Source organism: Anopheles funestus, chromosome X (genome assembly GCF_943734845.2).
Source record: "Anopheles funestus chromosome X, idAnoFuneDA-416_04, whole genome shotgun sequence".
NCBI classification, from domain to species: Eukaryota; Metazoa; Arthropoda; class Insecta; order Diptera; family Culicidae; genus Anopheles; species Anopheles funestus.
In genome coordinates, this window is record NC_064597.1 from 3,339,361 (window position 1) to 3,360,493 (window position 21,133).

Here is a 21,133-nt window from a genome sequence, read left to right on the forward strand (position 1 = left end):
CGGATCGCCAATCTTTAACTTGTGGTCGATAGATGGCACCAATGGCTACATTTTCTTCTTGGACGGCCATGCCCTCAGATGCCTGTGTCAGAAGTTATTGAAGGAATCAAGTTCCTCACCCTGTTTGAGAAAATGTTAAATTTTCCACATTTTTGAGCAGTGTAGCAAAATTGATAAATGTGATATATTTTAATGGGAATTTGTTGCAATAGGTTTCTTTTCACTTAAATAATGCTACAAATAAGATAAATAATAAAAAATCGAAAAAAAAAATTTCAAAATAATTTCACTCGAAAAATTCATAAGGCTTACCCCTTATGATTTTTTTTGAGAAATTTTGCAAAAAAATTAAAATTGTTTTATTTTAATGCCAATTGGTTGCAATGTGTTTGTTTTCACTCAAATAATGTTTTAAATTAAAAAAAGAATAAAAAATTAGAAAAAAAATTAAAAATTAGAAAAAAAGTTGAAAATTTCATAAGGCTATAAGGCCTTGCCTTTTTTTGAGTAATTTAGCAAAATTTTAAAAATTGTTTTGTAAAGCCAGTTATTCCTTATTAAAAAAAAAATGTAAATTAAATGGAGATAAATCTCATCAATGATAACTTATACATTCATGCAATGTTTGCTTGCAGCGATGGAAAAGTTTGGTGGGAACATCAAGCAAACAAACATGTTCTTAGTGGATGATTCTCTCTCCCACTACTCCAGTGGGGTGGGGGTGGAGTTTACAAAAAAGGTAACTAGGAAGGAGCTTACAGCACGCGCCAAAGGAATTGCATTGTGCAAGGGAGATAGAGACAGCGTGATCGCACGCAATATTATAGCCCAACGTTTCAAACGGGTGCTAGGGCGATAGAGCGAGCGACATACATGGAAAAAAAAGAAGAAGGGGGTTAACAAATAAAAAAAACCGCACGCATACAAACACACTGCAACGACCATGCTGCGATGCCGACCATTCATCGATACGCACACGCGAGCCAATACGCCGGTGTGCAATGCGCGGGCAACGCAACCGCGCGCATATGCTTGAAGCGCCCGCTAGCCCCGTGTGAAGGTGCCGTTTGGGGTTTGTTTGTTGTTGGTTGTTGTACCGTCTTGCTCCGTCTGCAATTGCACTATCAAACTTAATCCGTTTGCGAACGTACGCGCGCGTCTGCCACGCTCTAGAGTGCGTACTCTCCGTTTTACGGGGTTTTACTTTTTGGTTTTTTCGGGGGGTTACTTATTTTAGGGTGCGCGACAATCACACCAAAAACTGGTGTACCTCCGCGTGTGAACAGTGTCCAGAAATCGAGTGGAAATTGTGCTTCTAGTGGTGGATGAGACGCGATTTGTGGCTGTAATTGGTGGACGATTCGTGTCCCAGAATGTGCTGCTGCTGATGGTGCCTGGTGTCGCCTGGTGTACGCTTCTCGGCTGGGTCCTGGTTTAACATCGCGAGCAGCAAGTACAAGCGTCAAGGTATGCACAAGGCGTTAACATTCCAGAGGTTCGCTAGTGTTGTCATTCCGGTGCCTGCTGGGATCCGGTTTAGTCTCGTCCACCTTGACCGTTCGTAGACCGCTGAGATTATATGCATAACCTGCAAGGTCTTCCAGATGATGCCGGAGCTCGGTTTTTCTTTTTTTTCATTGTGTGACAAAACTTGACCCATAGGGGACGTATGTGGCATGATACATGAGCAGGTCCGTGAGTGTGAAACCAAAATACATACGCTCGTGAATATGTAAATCATCCTTACCTCGATAAGGTCCAACCTGATGCGGCTGGAATTGAAGATGAACTGCCTGGAACGCTCCACACATTTTCGGCGGCAAGTTAAAATTCAACCCGTCTGGACTGGCCGCAAGCATTGCGCAATCGGATAAAACACCCGAAAAAGAAATCCATCAAACGTGGTCGTGCTGTGTTGCTCGAACGCCGATCACGCGATTGCTTCATTCGACTCCTAGGAATTCGATCCCCAAACTAGGCCGACTGAGGTGTGCTCGCGACTTTCAACATTAGGCTTTTCCTAACGCTATTCATCGACGATGAAGTTCTAGCACATGGGGAAGTACATTCCGTACAATCAACTGGAGAAATCAATCGTAACGGGCCCGGCGCCGGTTTTGTGAAACCAATATGGCGCACGGGTGCTCAAGATCAAGTTCGAACCGATTTGACAACCCTGGTGATCTATTGCTACGCGAGAACCCCAATCAACCTTTGGAATTTCAAACAAAAAAAAATGGAAAAACAAATCAACCTGTAAAAGGCTAAAGGGCTCGGTATGAAGACGGCACGCATCATAAACCCCATAAGGCACATGAGGCGAAGTGCGACACGCCTGTCAAACTAATCAAACACATACGGTAGTCAGTGTCAGTGTCTGTTACGTGAAGTGATGGGGTGATTTAATTGCATACGATGAAACGGACAGATCGAGGACGGTGAGAAATTTTTTTTGGGTGGAAATGTGCAGGGGTGGAGCGGGGGAAGGAAGGTGGTCATTGAAAACATCTATTAATCCAATTATGTCAATTTATTCACCGTACCGCCACGCCGTGAAGGACACGGTAAAGAGAGACTTTTGTTTACTGCAAAGCGAGGAAGAAAACGCAATCAAAGCGAAACAAAGAGAGAGAAAAAAACAAACGGCGAAAGAGTGCTAAAAAGGGAGAGAAAGAAGTGATGTACTAAGTATCGTTTAGTATGTAAATTAGGATGATGAAGAAACTTCCTCCTGCAAAACAAAAAAAAACAAACATCAACAATCACCCTTTACGTCACATATTGATTGTTTCCTTCGATCGACATTTTCAACTGTCAAAGTAAAAAAAAAAAGCTACTAAACTACTAGCGCACAGTGGGCTTACCTCATCACGAATATTTTTAACGTTCCTGATTGGGTTAGATCGTGCCTTCTCGAGGAAAGGAAAAAAAATCATTTTCGCAACCTTTCAAGATTAATGCACGGATTAGCACAACGTTGGCCTAGTATAAAATTCCTTGTTTGATTTTTTTTCTTATTTAGATATACGCCTAAATCTAACCCGCTCTAAATACGTAAAAGGGTGCACAACTTAAAGACCCCACATACGATAAAAGCGATTGTAATAAAAAAAAACGAATAATAAACAAGCAAACAAGAAGGGGCATTGGAGTGTGCTTCACCGTTCGGTTGCTCCAGGGGGGTTTCTTTTCTCATTCGCTTCCCTCTGCTACGGCGGCGGGCTCGTACGGCAACAATTCACTCTCACTTTCACGCAGCCGTCGTTCGGCTTTCGGGGTTAAGTGTGTTGTATGCATTTTCACGCTCGGGCAACGTTACTCGGGTTCGTTACTTGGTCACTTGGTCAGTCGGTTGATGCCTTTTTTTCTTTTGGTTTTTGTTTTGGTCTTTCCCTCTGCGCTGTTGATTTAGTTTCGTGAACTCAATTCCAAATTTCCTTTCGCGTTCAGTGGCGCTCTTCCTTCTCTACATCCCCCGGGTTAAGATTGTAAAATGTTTACTTGCATCATTAAATAATTCCCTACCATCATAATGGGGGAAAGAATCGAAAGCAAAAGCTAAAATTTCCGAAAGGAACACATTCCCTTGCCAGAAAAAAATTCGCCGTCCCGTATTGCTTCAGCAATCGATTTGCAATTTGCCAAAAAAAAACTATTTATAGATGAGAGTTTTGTCACCGTTTTGCGAGTAGTACCGCGCGACTGTTCAGGTTCGGGACAAGATTGCAAATTTTTCCAAAGAAGTGGTCCATCTTGTTCGCTTCACGCGCGTTTTTCGTGCGCTTCTTTCATTTATTGTCCAACGAAACCTTGCGTCGGGCAGCTTATAATGTTTTTCGCAACCGCACAACCACGAAACCACAAAGCGGTACCCGCAAGGAGCCTATAAAGTGACGCGCCACTCTTAACGAGCACGTTGAGCAATTGCGTTCGAACGAACCTATCCTGTGGCCTGGCTGGACCGTGGCCACGGTTCAACTTTTTTTTGTTGTCGAAGCGTGTGTTTGACCGTTTGTAATCGATTCGGTTGGCGGAGTTATGGTGTGCCCGGGACTGCTGAAGCATCGTTCGAACATCGGCCATTTTGTCTGGTTTTGGATGAGGCTAATGGGTACCCTTTCAGCAGCTGTCAAAGGTCACCATTAGCAGCGTGATGCTGACGATAAATAGCAATCAGCAACGGTCAATTGAGGGCACGCAACGTGCTTAAGCTAGTCCGAATGTTTACTATATGCTGCATACTAAATGGAAGCGTACCGTACCACTGTGCAGTACTAATCTGAACTGTCATCGAAGAAGTCGGCTTCAAGCGCACAATGGTACGGTTCACAACAACAACAAAACTTAATTATTCCCAGCCGTGGGTGAGAACAGTTGACACTAGAGCCGACTTCTCACACACAAATCACCACAATTGTGTATGGCTGTGTATGTCTGCTCTGTCACACATTGCTTAACATTTAATCCGTACCTCCCTCAGTCAGCAGTGTTCGCGAGATGATGTTAATGATGAGAACAAAATGACTGTAATTTTGTATGCACCATCGTGTCCCTTATGGAGATGCGCTAGATACGCTCGAGTCGCTAGATTGTATACATCGGCACACGCAGATAGGTGAGATGATGCGCACTTTGACACTTCTCCTTTAAGGGTCAGTGGCCTTGCGCATTGGTGCATTTAATGATGGGTGACCTCAAGGTACAGTAGGTGGCAAAAACCCACTCATTCCGTCCCCGTTTGTACAGCAGCTTCCCCCCAACCAAGGCCACTCTTCGTAGTTCCAATTCCTGCCGCAAGGGGTGGGGAGACTGTTACGCAACTGTGTGCCGGGTGCAACTACGATCACGCGGAACGTTTTTTTCCGTACTGTCCAAGCTTCTGGAGCAAGGTGATATTATTCGCTCTACAATAGGTTCTGCTGGGGTATGGTCTGCTGCTTCAAGGTCTATTTATGGCGCACCGCGATGTCCTAGACCGGTGGATAGTGGATAGGCATTCTCCCAAAGTGGGGGCTGCTGAAAAGGGAAAACGAAAAATAAAAAAACAAAAAGGAAGCGACAAGATTCGCAACCCAGCTTCAACTGGGTTTTAACCAGTTTAAGATCTTTGCTGTTCGCTTTTGGGTGCTTTCATGGGAACGGTTTTACCCTCCCCATGTGTGGTTGTTTTTTTTTTTGTTGAAAAGCGTGCGAGAAGCAAGGAAATTGCACCAAGCCGCGAACGCTTGACAGAGCAGCAAGATAGTGTTGGGGTGTCCTGGATGCAGCTAGTGTGGAGCGTTACTTCCAAGCGCCAAAAACAAGCGGACCACGTCAGATCCTGCCTCAGTTGCAAGCCAACCGTGAGACAGGTTTCAAGACTTTCACTGCCACAAAACGCTCCGTAGCCAGTCGGTGACCATTGTATGGGTTTTTTGGTAGAATTATTCCCCATAATAGTGTTTTGTGTTTATTGACTATTCGAGTACCCAGCAGCAAGTCATCAATCAAAGTACATCATTCAGAGCACTTCGTGTGAAAACAATATGGCGCCAAAACGTAACGTTCTTCTGTGGAAGATGGTGAGCCTGCTAACCGTACTGCTGGTGCTGTTCATCGCAGAATCCTCCACTGCTAGTCCCGTGTCTAGAGTGAGCAGTTCCAGCTCCCGATTAAGACGTGTCCATAAATCCACCCACACCGAAGGGAACTCAGCCGAACAAATCGCCATGCAGTCCGTTGCGAGTGGACGTCCCCAGAAGGCGCATCTTTTCGAGAGTCACCTCGTCACGGGACGTTCCTTCATCACCAAGAAGACGACAGTGAGCACAACCAAATCTGCCAGCAGCACCCTGCGGCAACGTGTCGATCAGGCAGTGCAGAAGGTACGGGCCCGTTCGAAGGAGATTAAAATGGAGCAGGAGCAGAAGCGCGTTGACCGTAAGTTGGCCCGCGATCACAAGAAGCAGGAGCGCGAATCGAGCGCACCGGTTGCACCAATCAATCCACATAACCTCAAAATGCCCGATTGCCCGGCGGGCAAGGTTTACAATGGACGGCGCTGCGTGACGATGGGCAAGATGCCTAAGCATTAGGTGGGCACCGCCGTAATTCTTGGGTATGGTTAAGTAAGTTTGAGCTGTTTACACTCACGTAGATTTGTAAGATAAACACATTTTGACGAATAAATGTTATTGCTTGTACCATTCTATTAGGTTTTTCGTTGGTGTTTGTTTTTTCCTGGTTCGTCGGGGGGGTTTTTTTAAGCGTGTTTCACGCACAAACTGTATCTCATGCGAAACCTTCACATTGCGCAGTGCCGTGTTGCTTGCAAGCGGCTGATACATGCGTCTGGTCGTGTAGACGGTTCGGTAACGTCGCAACGTTGCAGTACCCTCCAGCATTCTATGGACATGGACGATTACATCTGCCTCGTACCGTTATGACCACTATCATCGTAAGCGGTGAATTCATGTCCAGATACCCCTTTTGTTTAGATGTAAACAATCAAAACTGCATTGATTATGGCGGAAATTGCCAGCAAACGATCGTAGCCGTTTACAGATACACATCATCAGCTCAGTAGCAGCGTACTCATCTCATCCGGCTCCGGATAGACGTACAATGGTGGAAGTCTCTAAAAACACTTAGAACGCACCGAAGGGCAATGATTGTGTGATTATGCGGTTGATTGTATTGTTTTGTGCGTACCGCAACACGCAACTGCGAGGAAATGCTACTTCCTATCGAACCGTGGAAGCATTACCTATGCTAACGAGACTCACTCCACAGCTATATGCAAACCACTCTGTCATTTTGGACGACGTTGAAGAGCTAGAACTCTGTACCCTTTGGTCTGTTGCTTTTAATTTCCTTATACGTAAACAGACTGTTTCTTCTCAATACCGAACTAGTTTGATCTATTTTGGCTACTTTGCTGTACAAAGCACGTCCACGAATGTTCCAATGATGATGACCTTCACCTTCGCGCGTCGGAACGAAATGTAGAAATAATCCACCATAACATAAAATGCCTCTACCCCGGATGAAGGGCATTTCCGAGTGTCGATTTGGCACTCTTTTACACGCTTGCATTGTTAGCTTCTCGTCAAGGAAAGTTCGCCTTTTTCAAGTTTAAAAAATAAAAACCCACCACCTTTTAGCGCACGACACCTTAAGCCATGACGCCGTACCATGGTAATGGTATGATTTATTACCCGCTTTGACTAAGATCGGTAAGCAAAAACAAAGCTCATGAAACGTACACCGCTTAATGGGGAGAGTTGACTTGCACACGAGGGCATAAGAAAATGGTGTAGATTGCCATCAGAAAGAAGGCTATTACGAATGGATTTGGTTTTGCCGGCTGTACCACAGCACTACCTTGCGGCAGTTCAATAAAAATCAATAGAATATAGCGTTTTTCGTCGGCTTACTGCACGGCCTACGCTGCCGAGTAGTATCCACGAAACAGTGTGAACGTTCGCAACCCAGAAGAGGACAAAAAGGAGAAGGGATGCTGTAGCCAACCTGGTAACCTTTATCGTTGTCTGTTTAACCTGTTTTATTTTCCCTACCACACACACACACACCGACAAGGCGACAAGTAGGCAAACGAGCTTGGACACGAAGGCGTCACCGCATTAAAAATCGCATTAGCTCGTTTTCTTAACGCTTAACGCTGCCATAGTGATTTAGTACGCGCCGCTTTTTTTAGTACAACTGCATCAATACTTAGTACAATGTAGTAGCGCTACATTACAAGCTGACCATCTGTCAATCTCTAACGAGCTAATCATATCCATCAATTGATCATCTCTTTAAAAACGTCCCCAGAAATGCAACAGCAAGCAATCAAAACAACTACACTAAAGAAGGTACGAAATAAAAGCATTGTGAGGCCAATGTGAACGAACCTTTCCCTCTCCCCACCTCCCGATGCCGATTCAGTTTGACAGGTAAACAACCCTTCCCCTGGTACAGATGATGCCCCGAGAGCAGCCGCACACGCATCGGTGAGCGGTTGGAAAGAGCTAAGTGAAAGACAAAACGAGTCAAGGTCGTGGTTTGTTGGGGAAGTTACGCCATGGTTGTGGGTAGGCGAAAAAAGAAAAAACACAAACCAAACCAGACAAGGATGGTGCGAACGCAGGTTTTGCCGTTCGTTCCGTTTCGCTATGCGGTAGAGTAGATCGTGATCTAGTGAGCCTTGGGAGGAGTAGGCCAATGGGGATATCGTATTCGAAGAAGGAGGATCGGTCCCCACACTGTTGTTGTAATGGGTTGAAATATCGATGTCAATAGTGGATGGTGAAGCACGCTTAATCTGCTTGTTTTACTTGCCGTTCAGTGAAACCGAGTCGAGTACTAAAACACGCTCAGCGGTCAGCTGACCGGAGCATATAAACTATGTCTGAACATTTTATACCAGCGATCAGCTTCACCGAAAATGCATGTCGACATCCTCAGAGCACCCTTGCCGAAATGGCCGTCTTGGGTCCGATTAGTAGTGTAGTAATCTACACTCGGCTTCGTTCACATCTCCGGCACACACGTTCGTTGGTTCAAGTTTTCACACCACAACAATGGCTAAACGGCACACGATGCCGTCCAAAACGCCGCTGTCACCTCCACGGTACCAGCCCGCGTACGGACGGATGGACCCCAGGCCCAGGCCCTGGCGGTGAATCGACCCGAGCGAACGGTGGTGGCCTCTATCCCTTCTCTCGGCAGCAGCTGCTGCTGTGTAATGGTACGACGAATGCGCACGGTAGGACGCACCATCTAGCAGTAGTCCCCGGCGGTGATCTCGGTGATACATCTTACCGCTGGCGCTTAGACATTAGTTAGTTATTTCTGTTCGAGCGATACACCACGCCAATGAGGTGGCCGTTACCACTACCTATCCTGTGCTAGTGACGCGCGTACTGGTTCCTTATACTGTGCAGAACACACCAGGTTGGTTGTGGGGCTCAAACATCTCCTTCCCGAAAGTGGCTTAGCATATACTTCCTCCGGAAACGTATATTACTATATATTCCCCCCCAAAGTGCTTCCCAGTGAGTGTATTTTGAATTGGTGTCTGATCCTTGCGGGATCTGTCCACCTTGGCCTGAACCGGACTGAAGCGTGTGTTTTACTTTTACTTCTTGTAATATCTCGCAAGGTCGCGCGTCTTGTAAATATTGCATCACGATGCGCAGGTGCCCGCACGCGTAGTAAAACAGGCTTTTTTTTTGTTGTTGTTAAAAAATAATCATACCCTAATCAAATCCCAGCCATTTTACCATTCGCTGCGGGTTACCATTCGCCACTAGGTGCTGCATCAACTAGGGCGACCTTCGTGAAACAAGGATCAGGGGTAAGAGAGGTGTCACCCGGTTCGGTTTGCAGCCACACACAACGGTGTGCCAGTAAGAGCAGCAAAACTGGATCGAGGAAGCACTCCTAGTGTCTAGGTACGGCTAAAAAGCAAGGTCGAATTCGAATGTCATCCGCGAGAGAAGGAAGTGGTCACGGTGACAGTGTGTTCGTGGCGTTCGCTGAAGAGTGCGCCCGTCCAGTGTTTTCAGCGCGTCACTTCACATCGGTTCAGAATTTCTAGTCTCCTGTTGGCATCTCGGGTGTTGTTGTCGTACGACACGATTTCCATCGATCAGCCGCGCCTAACCTAACCGCAATCAAATCACAATACAATATCTTCAATATATTTGCATGCAGCTATATCTCACTTCTAGCGCCATCCACCATCGAGAATGTTTGCCAAGCAGTGGAGTCCCGGTAAGGTTGCGTTCGTGGTGTTCCTGCTGGCGGCAAGCGCCCTCAGCACGGACGTGGATCCCGCTCATAAACCAGTAAGTGACCCTTGAGGATGTACTTGGAAGTTCGCTTTTGCGGAGGTGTGAATTTCTTCGCCATACAAATCTATTCCTTTCCAGCACTCAAGGCAACCGCGTGGATTGGGCTTCTTTCACAAGATAACACACATCGGTTCGTTGCTCTATCAGCAGTACAATGACACCACCTACACGCTGAAGAATGTCTACGATCTGCTGAGCAACGAGTTCACGGACACCTTCACGACGACCACACCGGATGTAAGTAGCGTTGCAATGTACTGTACAGTCTTCAGGCCCTGACCTGACCTTCGTTGTCATCTACCTTATCTCGCACAGCCTCGCACGACATCTACTACACCTGATCCGTCCACCAGTACAACACCAAAATATCGCATCTCACGAGCAGAGCTGGGACGCATCCTGAACCGCAATTACCGGGGTCTTCAGAAACTGTTTCGGCTCGAATGGAACGACGCATGGAACGTGAGTTCTTGCTGGTTATTCTTCGCTGTATAAACACTCGTAACCCTTTGTTTTTATTCTTCCTCAGCAAACAAAGTACAACATCGACGACTACAAGCGGGAACTGAAGAACTCGGCGTTCCCACCACGCAACAAAACTGCCGGCCCTATCAATGTTAACCTAACGGTGGAGGTTAATGCAGATCTGAAGAAGCCGTAAGAAGAGCGTCCGATACTACACCCCAAACGCATTCCTCACTGTGATAATGATGCAATCTCGTCCCTTATCGGAATGCGTAATACCTGCTCTAACAGAGAACCCTTATTCATGTGAGAACTCTGCCGTGGATAGGAAGCTAGAACGCTACCTAGCAGCAGCTTCCCAACACTTCCATTTCCATTTAAAATTAAGATAGGCTTAGCTAGAACTTGACCTGAGTATGATAGGTAGGTACTTTAGAACACACATTTCGTGGGACTCGCAGGGTTTAGTGTAAAGCAGGTGTGCCGCGTATGTGTATATAGCGTAAAACGTGACGGTACGGTAAGCATCCATGGGTAGTAAGAAAAAAAGGAAGGTTTCTTTGTAACTAATTTTGCGCTCCTATTCTAGCTGGGTGTTGTCATTAGGTGTAGATAGATCGTAATCTGAGACATAGCTAGACAAATTCGGTTTGCCAACGAACAGATAAGCGTGGCGCAAAACTGACGCACCCGATTTGTTTTGTGAGCAATCCGTTCCATCTCTCAGGTGGACACACCTGAATGATCCTCTATCGCAATAAAAAATGTCTGACAAAGCTTTCCGACCGTAAGTAAACACACACAGACACAACGCATCGGTATGTTTGCATTTCACCGACTCCGAACGCCCCGATGTCGAAATGTTGACCGATCGGTCCCACCATCGCGCATCAAGGTTAGCGGGCCTTCAGGTGGCAATGGCTGGGCATCGAAGCAGCAGAAAAACGACACATTGACGCATCTTCACTATCTCGCATATTCACCGTTGGCTATTCGCGCTTTTTTTTTGATGGTCGTTTTTCTTCAACATTTCACACCAGGTTGACATTGGTTTCGTGCACCAGGTTTCGTCACCGGATGTATGCCGCCACCATACGCGGTCTTATTATGCCGTTGAACTTGAAGGTTTGTAATTTCGGTTTTTCGCCAAAAATTTGGCAGCTATTACGCCGTCCAAGGTTATTGGACGGAATGGAACCCGACAGCGGCGCGTGATGTGAAATCTATGCAGACATTTTGCCAGTTTTTATTTGTAATCAGGTATAAAAATACTGTAAAGCAGTAGACCGTAACAATACGCCAGTGTTTAACGGTAAGTCGTTAAAGCCATCTATAACTATGGAACCAATATATAGATAACCCTCAGTCTTGCGAATAAATTCACCGAGCTAGTTGATCAGTGAAACATGTTGATAATGGATGCCATTAGTAGTGGGGGGGTTCCTCTTGTGTACGTCCGTTAATGCATTATCGCTAGCGATAGTTCTGAAGCAGGGGCGAGCGGGTTCATGAAGATCAGTTTCATCTAGCCAAGGGCTTTATAGCCGGCAATGACTGGCAGCGCTTTCTTAGCCGCCCGGAACACATTACGTCCAAGTTTTTCCTGCAAGCAAAGCGAATGATGAGAACAATTACGCTTTTTGTACTTTAACGGTAATAATGAAAATGCAAAATTCTTACCAACCGCTTGCCAAACTTCCAACGGGGAGCACCATCCGCGGGCTGTACACCAACGATCACCAGCACAGCGATCGCCACCAGAATGAACAGTTTTGTGAAGTTCATCTTTTCTGGGTTTTGTTGTTGTTGTTTTGGTTAGGGGTACCGAGGGAAAAAGATCCAGAAGTAGAACCCTTTTCGCGAACTACACGTTGAGAGATCTCAGGCACAACTGATGCATCACACAGCCTCAGAGAAAGCTATTTAAAGCGATCCGGTTCGTTCAGCGAAAGTGCACTGTCGAGTTTTTGTTTTCCGCCGGGGGAATTCCCTGATTCTTCACCTAAACATGCCGGTTGAGCAGATTGGTCTGGACGAGATGTTTGGAATATGGTAACTGTTTACCAGCCCATGTCTGATGCCCCCGCCTCGTCTGGGACGTACATGTTTGTCTTCTGCGAATGTTAACATCGCAGCGAGATCAATACCTCTATCGCTGCGTCTTTATGGACGGGAATTCCCCGTTCTTAGTTTCTTGCGGATCTCCGATTACCGGCAGCGTAAGAATGAGAACATAAGGAACTGGAATAATTATACAGTGCGAGAATGATAAACGGATGAATTAATTAGCGGTTTTTGAGGTCTGTTCGATGGAAGAATTCTGAGAGTGGTAAAAATATTATAGTTTATACAAAATTTATTTTATTGGAATTTTTCAAGAAGTCGTCTATTTGTGAAGAGTCGTTCGAATTTCTTGAAGTATAACAAAACAATATCACGAAGGTGTTTACACCTTCAACTCAGTCTCAAGTAAAGAGAAAACAATAAAACATGGATACATGCTGCACTCAGGTTCTGAACGAATTGTACAATCAATGCACACCGATAAGATAAATGTCGTAACAAAAATTCTTCAAAGTGCGTTGATATCTTGATATCTTCACCACCCACAAAGGAACCCTTTATATGGATGGTTTTTTTTCTCCCCTTTTTTTTGAGTCATTTTCCTTTTGAACTTCCTGATGCGGTTGCTTACCTAGGACGATGCGAAAAATACCCTTTTTTCCACCAATGGGGAACCCCCGTTACACGGGAGCACTCGCCCCAAAAAGGGGACTTTGCGCGGAAGCAAAAATACGTGCATCCCTTGTGATGGTTTTTTCTTCGCTTGGCAGTCAGTAGAAACCGGGGATTCCCTTTCGTCTTTACGGTCTCTGGACGCTCTTTGTGGAGTTCATTGAGCGCGAGGAGTATATAAAATCATGCTGATCGATGCAACGGTATCATCAGTCACCTCGGTGTGTTCTACCAGCCAACATCCTATCAAACGAAACAATCAACCAACAACCAAAACCGTTATCAACAATGAACTTCAACAAGATCTTCATCTTTGTCGTACTGGCGGTGCTGCTGCTCTGTAGTCAGACGGAGGCGGGACGCTTGAAGAAGCTGGGAAAGAAAATTGTAAGTATGAATGAGGTGTTGGTGTGAGGGAAGTCTTCCACCTATTACTTACCCCTTGCACGTTGTTACATTTCGCCCCGCTAGGAAGGAGCCGGCAAACGTGTGTTCAAGGCGGCCGAGAAGGCTCTACCGGTGGTGGCAGGTGTCAAAGCACTTGGCTAGAGAGAGAGAGTGCAGGCGAATGCTTTTTAGAACATAAGACGACGTCTCTGATAATGGTGACTACCTGTGAACGCATCCTGTGAAGATAAGAGAAGAAAATGGCTTTAATAAATTAACATATTAATCAGATCACAAAACCACCTTAGCTCTCACTTCACTCATCTCACTATCATCCCTTTACATCAAATACAGCCAAGTACTACATCTTCTTCTCCTTCAATCGTTCTCTGTTCTCTCACAACTACTTCGCACACATACACACAGCATAGTTTGGGTTAGATTTTGATTTCGTCACACACACGTTTTTGGTCCGACTCTATTTGACCCCATTTTGTAGTTGTTTGAAAGAGCCTTGACAAACCTTTTTTTCTGGAGCACAGCAATTGTCTCAATGAATGATAACCTAGAACCGAAAGAAACTCAACCACCAAATCACTTACCAGGTCAACATCGTCAGAAGGATCGTCCGAAGAGTTATATCTGTATCTGCCGGACCGATCAGTGCAGCTAACGGTATTGGCTTTTAGTTTTCTTTGCTGTTTGTCACAGGCCACCATTCGACCGAGGAAACGACACACTAGCACTGATTAACGTATTCATACTAGTCAAGCTACTTTCGATCTGACCGGTGAATGTTTGCCGACTCTTTTTGGGTCTCCTTTATAGCTGTGTTTTCGTTTTTTCGGCCTCTCAAAACCTCTCAAACATTCCCTTTCTCAAAATTTGAATCGTTCGTTTGGATCAATCAATGGAAGGCAGGGAAGGACAAATCGAGCTTGCTTGAAAATTTTAATATTAACCACAGAAAACAACATGGTATAATAAAATTTACAATTAGTTATGATAAATTTACTACTTAACTAGCTAAAGAAATTTTATAAATTATTATTATTATAAAACTGTAGTGCAGTGAACAAAAATTTATAAATGGGAAGAGTTTAAGGTGAGTTACAGCTGATGGTACATCTTTGTGATAAAATGCGGAAAAGGTACAGCTGTAAGAGGAAAAATGTAGCTATAAGCTTCAAAATAATTGTTCATTATTAATTATAATAATTCTCTTTAACACCTCTCTGTTGCAAAAGTTGCCAACCCCTGACAGCTTAGAGTTAATCGATCCACAAGTACAAGGGGTAATTCTTGAGACATTTGGTTATTTATTGCACATTACCAGAACATTATGAACATGTTTTAAAGCTCATTTTCTGCCATTTGTTTCTGTTTATTGGTGTTATTTAGAAGCTTAAAATGTTTCCTTAATCACGAGAATATTAAATATTTAATGGCTATTTTAATGATCTAAAGTTTATTACAGTTGCCTAACCAAGGTCATCTTAATAAACTTAAGTGTCAAAAGTGTAATTTTTTAACCTAAGACAATTAAATAAATTGACGGAAAAAATCCCCACGAAATTTCTAACATCGACATTACCTGTTTCAGAAAATTGTTCATATTTGCATTAAAATAATATTGTTTTACCACGATGTCTGATATGATGTGTCTGGTAACTTTGAGAGAAAATATTTTCAAAACTAACAACACTTGAACTCGTGCCATTACCTGCCGGTACTTATCAATATTAAATACTATCTGCATCATGTCGTACGGTAACGATAAATTTGTTTTCCAATTTCATGTACTTGTGCTCAGTAAATAAAGTATTTCTTTGTGAGGAAAAGTTCCCCGTTTTATAAGAATTTCCAAATCGCCTATATAATCATTGGTTGGATTGTGGAGTAGCTATTACCGAGTGTCGCATCCTTCACGAGCGGATCGTTTAACCATTGCAAAACACACCATGAACTTCAAGCTGATCTTTCTCGTCGCGCTGGTGCTGATGGCTGTCTGCCTGGGCCAGAGTGAGGGACGCCGTTTCAAGAAGTTCCTGAAGAAGGTGGTACGTGTTGCGCGCGTTTGCGGAGTTCTGATCGTTACCGGTGACTAATGTTGTTTCCATTTCCACAGCAAGGTGCCGGTCGGCGTGTTGCCAACGCAGCACAGAAGGGTCTACCGTTGGCGGCGGGCGTAAAGGGTATTCTTGGGTAAGGCGGGGGGCCTGCAAACTGCCGGACATTGCAACAGCTCGACAGATGATCACGAACGCAAACAGTCTGGACACACGTCAACGAACTGGGGTGTAGTGCGTACACTACACCACAATCACAGCAACCCGCGGCAACCCGAAATGGTTTCAATAAAATCCCAGTCTCGGGCCACTTCCTTAATCCGTAAGTGAGCAGAACAAAACCGGTGGGTTAACAGTCTTTGCTTGCCTTTGTTAGCTATCGAGACAATCAATTTGATTGACTCTGATGGTGTGGTCCTATTTGGAGGCTGATAGTGACCCAAGATGAACCTTCCGGAGCGTGTTTGCTGCTGCAGCGAAAGTGTTGATTTCGCAATTTTTCACACTTTTCCTCTCAATCACTTTCATATTCAGTAGCAAACAACAACAAACTGGAATTTGGGGAAGATTTGTCCAAACAAACAAACAAGATGGCGTCCTCTATCATGATCCGTTCTATGGTATAACAAAGAATTTTGGAACCGCACTTAGCGGTTCTGAGATGCAGAAATGAGATTAAAAATGTTCTTCCCATCAGGAAACCGGTTTCATTCGTTTTTGCGTACCGTTACACTTCGCGCAATTTCGCAAAGCCGCGAGCTCCGCGTTCACCTCCAAGCAAAACCTGTCTTGCCAGAAATTCGTTCTCCTCTTCCTCTTCCGCGATGTCCGGTCGCGCGAAATCTTCCGGTTTAGAGAGGGAAAAAACAGCATTCGTGTGATCGCTACACAAGACGCTTCCCATCAATAATCTTGCCGTTTGAGATCAGACGTCAAACAATGGGCATGGAACCCCGCCGAACCCCAACACCTCCTCCGATAGACTGCCGGGACAGCAAAACGGGTTCCGCGCCTGTGTGTGATTTGCATCACTGCAGGTGTGGATTACTCACGATATTCACAGATGTAGCTGTTTGTGTGAGTGTGTGTGTCGATCATCACCTACGCAACGAATGATGGCGACGGGGGCGGGCGGGCGGTAGCGACGACGAGCTGTAACTCTCGACGTCCGCAAGGTAATGAGGCCTGTCCAGTTCCAGGCTGTACTTCCAGCCATCTTCATCATTTCGGCCTTTGGGATACCGTTCGTCGCGTCGTGGAAGTCATTCGTGTTCCGGTGCTTCGAGAAGGTGGTTGTGCTGTGTCTTTCCTGTTTGTTGTTTTGTTGTGTTTATAAAACCCGGATTAGAAAGTTAATTTGGTTGCGAGCGAGCTACACGATAGTTTAAGTTTCTCGCCTAGTGTACGCTGTGAATATTCACGCTCCAATAAAAACAAAACGTGAAGGACAACTTCAAGACTTTCAGTATAACCTGCGCAGTGCATTAGAACTGAGTCGATTTTTGACGGAATGGCTTCACAACTGGTGTGGTTATGTGTCGGGGCTCTACTGTGCTGTTTAGCGAACGTTGCCCACACAACACCGATCGAGACGGTGACGGTACACAACTCCCTTCCGGTACCGTTGGCGACGGACGCTCCGTCCACGCTGGACGCAATCCTTCCGACCAAGGGTACCGAGGTGACGAGCTCTACCGAAACGAGCAAGATGTCCCGGTTTCTGGATGATTTCACGTCCGCCTTCAAGCAGGGTACGGCCAAGATGAAGGAGAGCTTAGAAAATGCGGCCAGCTCGGTAAAGGACGGAGTCCTGCAGGGGTACGACTACGTACGTAGCAAGCTGACCGGTACCGGTACGGAGCTAACCACCCCCGGTACGCCCTCGGTCGACGACGAGACGCACCCAAACAACGGCGGTGCTACATCGACGGCGGCAGCACTCACCTCGGTCACACCATCAACCGAACGTCCTGCAATCAGTGCCGCAACAAGCGGCTTGTCCCTCGCCGACACCAACGATGGCCTAACCGTGCACGGTGGCGTGGTCGGTGTGTCTAACGAACCGGCGCGCATCGTACCGAACGACGACGATGACGACGAGCGGATCTTCTTCAACGATAAGGACTACACCGCGGTGAAACCGCTCGACGGCAGTGAGGACGAACGGGACGTGACGGAGTCACCGGTCACGACGACGGTCGCGGTGGACAACCGATTCATCATCGCCGGTCCGCTAGCGTGCAAAAGCGGCCAGGAGGTGGTAAACGGGAAGTGTCGAAATGTGTTCTGAGCATCTCGCCCATCACGTCCATCTATCCATAAAACCCCCTTTCCAACCCACGCGCCCTTCCCACGTTCCCAAAATCACGAAGTTGGACGAAAGGCGATCACACCGTTCTGCTCGGTGTGGTTTTCCGGCCACCATATACTTGCCCCCCTCCCCCTCACCCCCACGGAGCGCCATTTCGTTAGGAAGTGTGATTTTTTAATTTAATTCTATTACCGTTAATACCGGTCGCCCGCATTTTTGCCACACGACAACTCGCACCGTATGAGCGGTGTATGAGCTCATGCCCTCACCAACACTCACACACATACATAGACATATACACAGATATCAAAACTAGCAGAAACTTATGATGAATCTCGGTACGCAAAAGGCGCGAAGTAGATTGGTAAGGGCGTGTTACAATCCAGGCAAAAAACGTACCGGGAGCGCGCGAGTTTGTGAGTCAGAAGAAGCGAGAAGAAACGAAAATAAATTTGATTTGATTAGCAAAACGGAACAATTGGTGTGGATAAATGGTGCTGGTCAGTTGATACGTCAGATGGTCTGACAGAAGCGAGAACGAGAATAGGTGGGGGAGAACGAGATGGAGTGAGAGAGAGAGAGAGAGAGAGAGAGAAAGATCAAAAGCAAATGAAGCTTGTCGGGGGGTAAGCATGTGCGAATTATTTGCGAGCTCAGCTAGAAGTCACTAAAGTAACTCATTTCCGGATGCTTCGACGACAGCTGACATTGTGAAGGAGGGCGTATACTAATGGAGCTGTTAAATGCGACATTTATCATATCGTCCAGTCGTGTTCAGTCTCAGGTCGATAGATGATCGTGCCTTTCGCACTGATTAAAAGCTATTGAATGTCACGTTTTCTATTGAAACCCCAACAAAAAACTGGAAGCTGCAATTGCAACGTGTGCGGGGATAATAGTGCTTGTCGAAGTCACATAAAACGAGTTCCCTGCTTGTTACCTCTGCTAGCCGATTATCGCTTTCTCGGTGTACCTGCAGTCTCCGGGATCTCCGGGTTAATTAGGCGACTTTTAATACAATTTTAACGATTCGAACGTCCCATTTCCAGCTGGTTCGGTATCTGTCGCCCGATAGTAATGAGTCCGGGTAGTTTGATGGTCACCATTGGTTGCTTGGTAATGACCCTGGTCGGCTCAACAGCGAACAAATGCATTCGATTTGTTGTGTCGCAGTAACGCGCGGTGGGTAGCCAAACCGTACGTCATACGCCATAGCGTATGCGAACGTATAAGAATGCTCATAGGCATGGATGATCCGCCACCGTGCCGCCTATTACGGCGTCCACTAGCAAAACAGCATCCTTCGCCGCTGTCATTCATCCAATCAATGTTGATTTAATAAATAAAACCTACGCCCGCCCGCCGCACTGTTTTGCTGGTAGCGACGCAGTTTAAGACGTTCGGTCCCCCACCCCGCCCGATTATATGAATTCGAACGGTGGTCTACCCGAGGCACAGTGTGCCACACGGCCGCAACAGTATTCATCGTGGGTTCGACGCCACAGCTAGCTAGGTTTTGTTCTGCGTGCGAGGTAATTAGCGCGTCTCGAGCTCCCGGCCTCGAAAGCAAAGGTCTTGCCAAACCGAGCGTTACACCGTGTTTCCGTTTTGTTTTTAGGGGGTTCTGTATTTTTTTTTTCGTGTGTCTTATTGTTTTGTTTTGTCGTATTGGAAGAAACCGTCGTCTTGCCAAGGTCCTTAAGTTCTGAACGTTTTTCTGAAGACGCTAGCCTGAAGATCGTTTGTGGTTGGTGAAGATTGCAGTCTTGTTACTTCCTATCATATCTCTACCGGTGAATATGGGCTCCAAGTTGATCCAGGCTGTTGGTGTGTTGCTGGTTATTGCTGCGCTGGTAACGGCCAAATCTGTTCCGGAGCAACGTTCCCATCTCGATCTGGCCGAGGTGGACTCCAGCGAGGAGCAACCGTGTACGATCGATCGCGTAAAGGGGTTTTTCGGTGATCTATCGACGAAGGTCAAGGAAGGTGTACAGGAAGGTGTGGTGAAGGTGAAGGATGGCGTCAAGAAGGGCACAACCAAGGCGAAGGAGTATGCTACGAATGTGCGCGACTATTTGCGCGATAAGTTTAGCAGCGAGTCGAAGGAGGTGCAAGTAACGACCACCACCACCACCGCGAAAGCAATTGCTGGATTCTGATGATTTTTTGGATAATACGTTCCGCGCACGCACAAATCGGGTGCACTGAGTGCACGAGGACTCTCACCCAATGTTTTTGGTCAATGAATAAAGGCAATGTTACATCGTAAAAACTAAACGTCTGCCACTTGGCCCTCCCGAAAATAATTTACTACACCATAAGAGTCGTTCTACTACCGAAACCCGACGACTTCCAAGCCAACTCCACGTGTACTGGGTATTCTCAAAATAAGAATAGATATGTATCGCCATACAAGTACTTCATATTTCGAATTGCTCTTTCGCATGTAATCATTCGAGTAGGAACGATGAAGTTAAATTTAATTATATTCATTTTTTTCCTGTGAGATTCACGAGCCAAGGTTCCCAATCAATAGCTACTCTGCTAGCTGTCCGTAACCTTGTTGTGAGGTATGTAAATAACACCGTATAGCTACTCCAAACCGCTTGCTCCAATCGGAAGATTTGCTTGTGGACGTTGATAAGTCAGCGAAACTGTAATCGGCGTAAACAAACAAAGGTCAAGAATTTTCGGGGTAATTCGGTTCTGTACGTTGTTTAGGAGGAATTTTGCCACACTCCATTTTCTAGTCCACTAACAGCATCGCGATGAGCCGGTTACGCACGCACCTCTCGTCAGCAGTACTGCTACTGGTTGTGCTAGTCAGTGTATCGCTCGCCACGGCACAGCTTCAGCCCAGCTACAGAAGGTATCTACGCACACGCAAACCTTCACAACCGGCCGAGGTGCACATAGAGGAGATACTGGAGGTGTTCCGTACCGCTGGGCAACCTTCACGCTACGGTGTCGATAATGCGAGGGTGAATCACTTCCTAGCAAGACAATTGTTGCACCCTACCAGAACGACTGCTAGTGGTGAGAGCAGTACGGTGCCGACGTTAGCTGATACTGCAACGACAACGGAAGCGGTCGCTGTCGTTGAAGTACCAACCCGAACCGAACCTACCACCTTTCCGACGCCGGTGTACGAGAATGATAGTCCGATCTACAATTATCTATTTCGTCCATCAATTACTGCAACCAAATATGGCGGCAATCCGGACAAAAGTACGATCATCATCAAGGAAGCGGATCCGGTGCTCGGATCACCAAAATCACGCACGGTATAGACCTTTTTTTTTGAGGCTACTGGCGACGGCTGGTCA

At 46.1% G+C, this 21,133-nt stretch overlaps 4 protein-coding genes across 8 annotated transcripts; 3 read left to right on the forward strand and 1 right to left on the reverse strand.

Moving 5' to 3' along the window:
- Nucleotides 1-1,023: 1,023 nt before the first annotated feature.
- On the forward strand, nt 1,024-11,946 carry LOC125763096 (uncharacterized). Of its 4 annotated transcripts, none has more exons than XM_049425938.1 (5): nt 1,024-1,467; nt 9,700-9,833; nt 9,918-10,076; nt 10,155-10,301; nt 10,369-11,946. In XM_049425938.1, exons 2-5 carry the CDS (start codon nt 9,735-9,737, stop codon nt 10,498-10,500), a joined length of 537 nt encoding a protein of 178 aa, XP_049281895.1. In that variant the 5' UTR covers nt 1,024-1,467; nt 9,700-9,734; the 3' UTR covers nt 10,501-11,946. The 4 variants fall into 4 exon arrangements, with proteins under 4 accessions (XP_049281895.1, XP_049281878.1, XP_049281887.1 ...); XM_049425921.1 differs by having other exon boundaries at nt 1,027-1,467; nt 9,717-9,833; XM_049425930.1 differs by lacking the exon at nt 1,024-1,467 and adding an exon at nt 8,350-8,937 and having other exon boundaries at nt 9,717-9,833.
- LOC125763215 (cecropin-B) lies at nt 11,517-12,222 on the reverse strand. Its single transcript, XM_049426083.1, has 2 exons — nt 11,985-12,222; nt 11,517-11,907 (listed from the first exon to the last, which is right to left on the reverse strand). The coding sequence occupies exons 1-2, from the start codon at nt 12,087-12,089 to the stop codon at nt 11,830-11,832; spliced, it is 183 nt and encodes a 60-aa protein (XP_049282040.1). The 5' UTR covers nt 12,090-12,222; the 3' UTR covers nt 11,517-11,829.
- Nucleotides 12,223-13,229: 1,007 nt separating this feature from the next.
- LOC125763208 (cecropin-A) lies at nt 13,230-13,726 on the forward strand. The gene is made up of 2 exons (XM_049426072.1): nt 13,230-13,427; nt 13,512-13,726. The coding sequence occupies exons 1-2, from the start codon at nt 13,236-13,238 to the stop codon at nt 13,587-13,589; spliced, it is 270 nt and encodes an 89-aa protein (XP_049282029.1). The 5' UTR covers nt 13,230-13,235; the 3' UTR covers nt 13,590-13,726.
- Nucleotides 13,727-15,300: 1,574 nt separating this feature from the next.
- On the forward strand, nt 15,301-20,084 carry LOC125762954 (uncharacterized). 2 transcript variants are annotated; one of them, XR_007418283.1, is made up of 4 exons: nt 15,301-15,487; nt 15,556-16,116; nt 16,194-19,339; nt 19,426-20,084. XR_007418283.1 is itself a non-coding variant. In XM_049425619.1 (2 exons), exon 2 carries the CDS (start codon nt 17,007-17,009, stop codon nt 17,784-17,786), a length of 780 nt encoding a protein of 259 aa, XP_049281576.1. In that variant the 5' UTR covers nt 15,301-15,487; nt 15,556-17,006; the 3' UTR covers nt 17,787-20,084. The 2 variants fall into 2 exon arrangements, 1 of the variants encoding a protein (XP_049281576.1); XM_049425619.1 differs by having other exon boundaries at nt 15,556-20,084.
- The last annotated feature ends 1,049 nt before the right edge of the window (nt 20,085-21,133 follow it).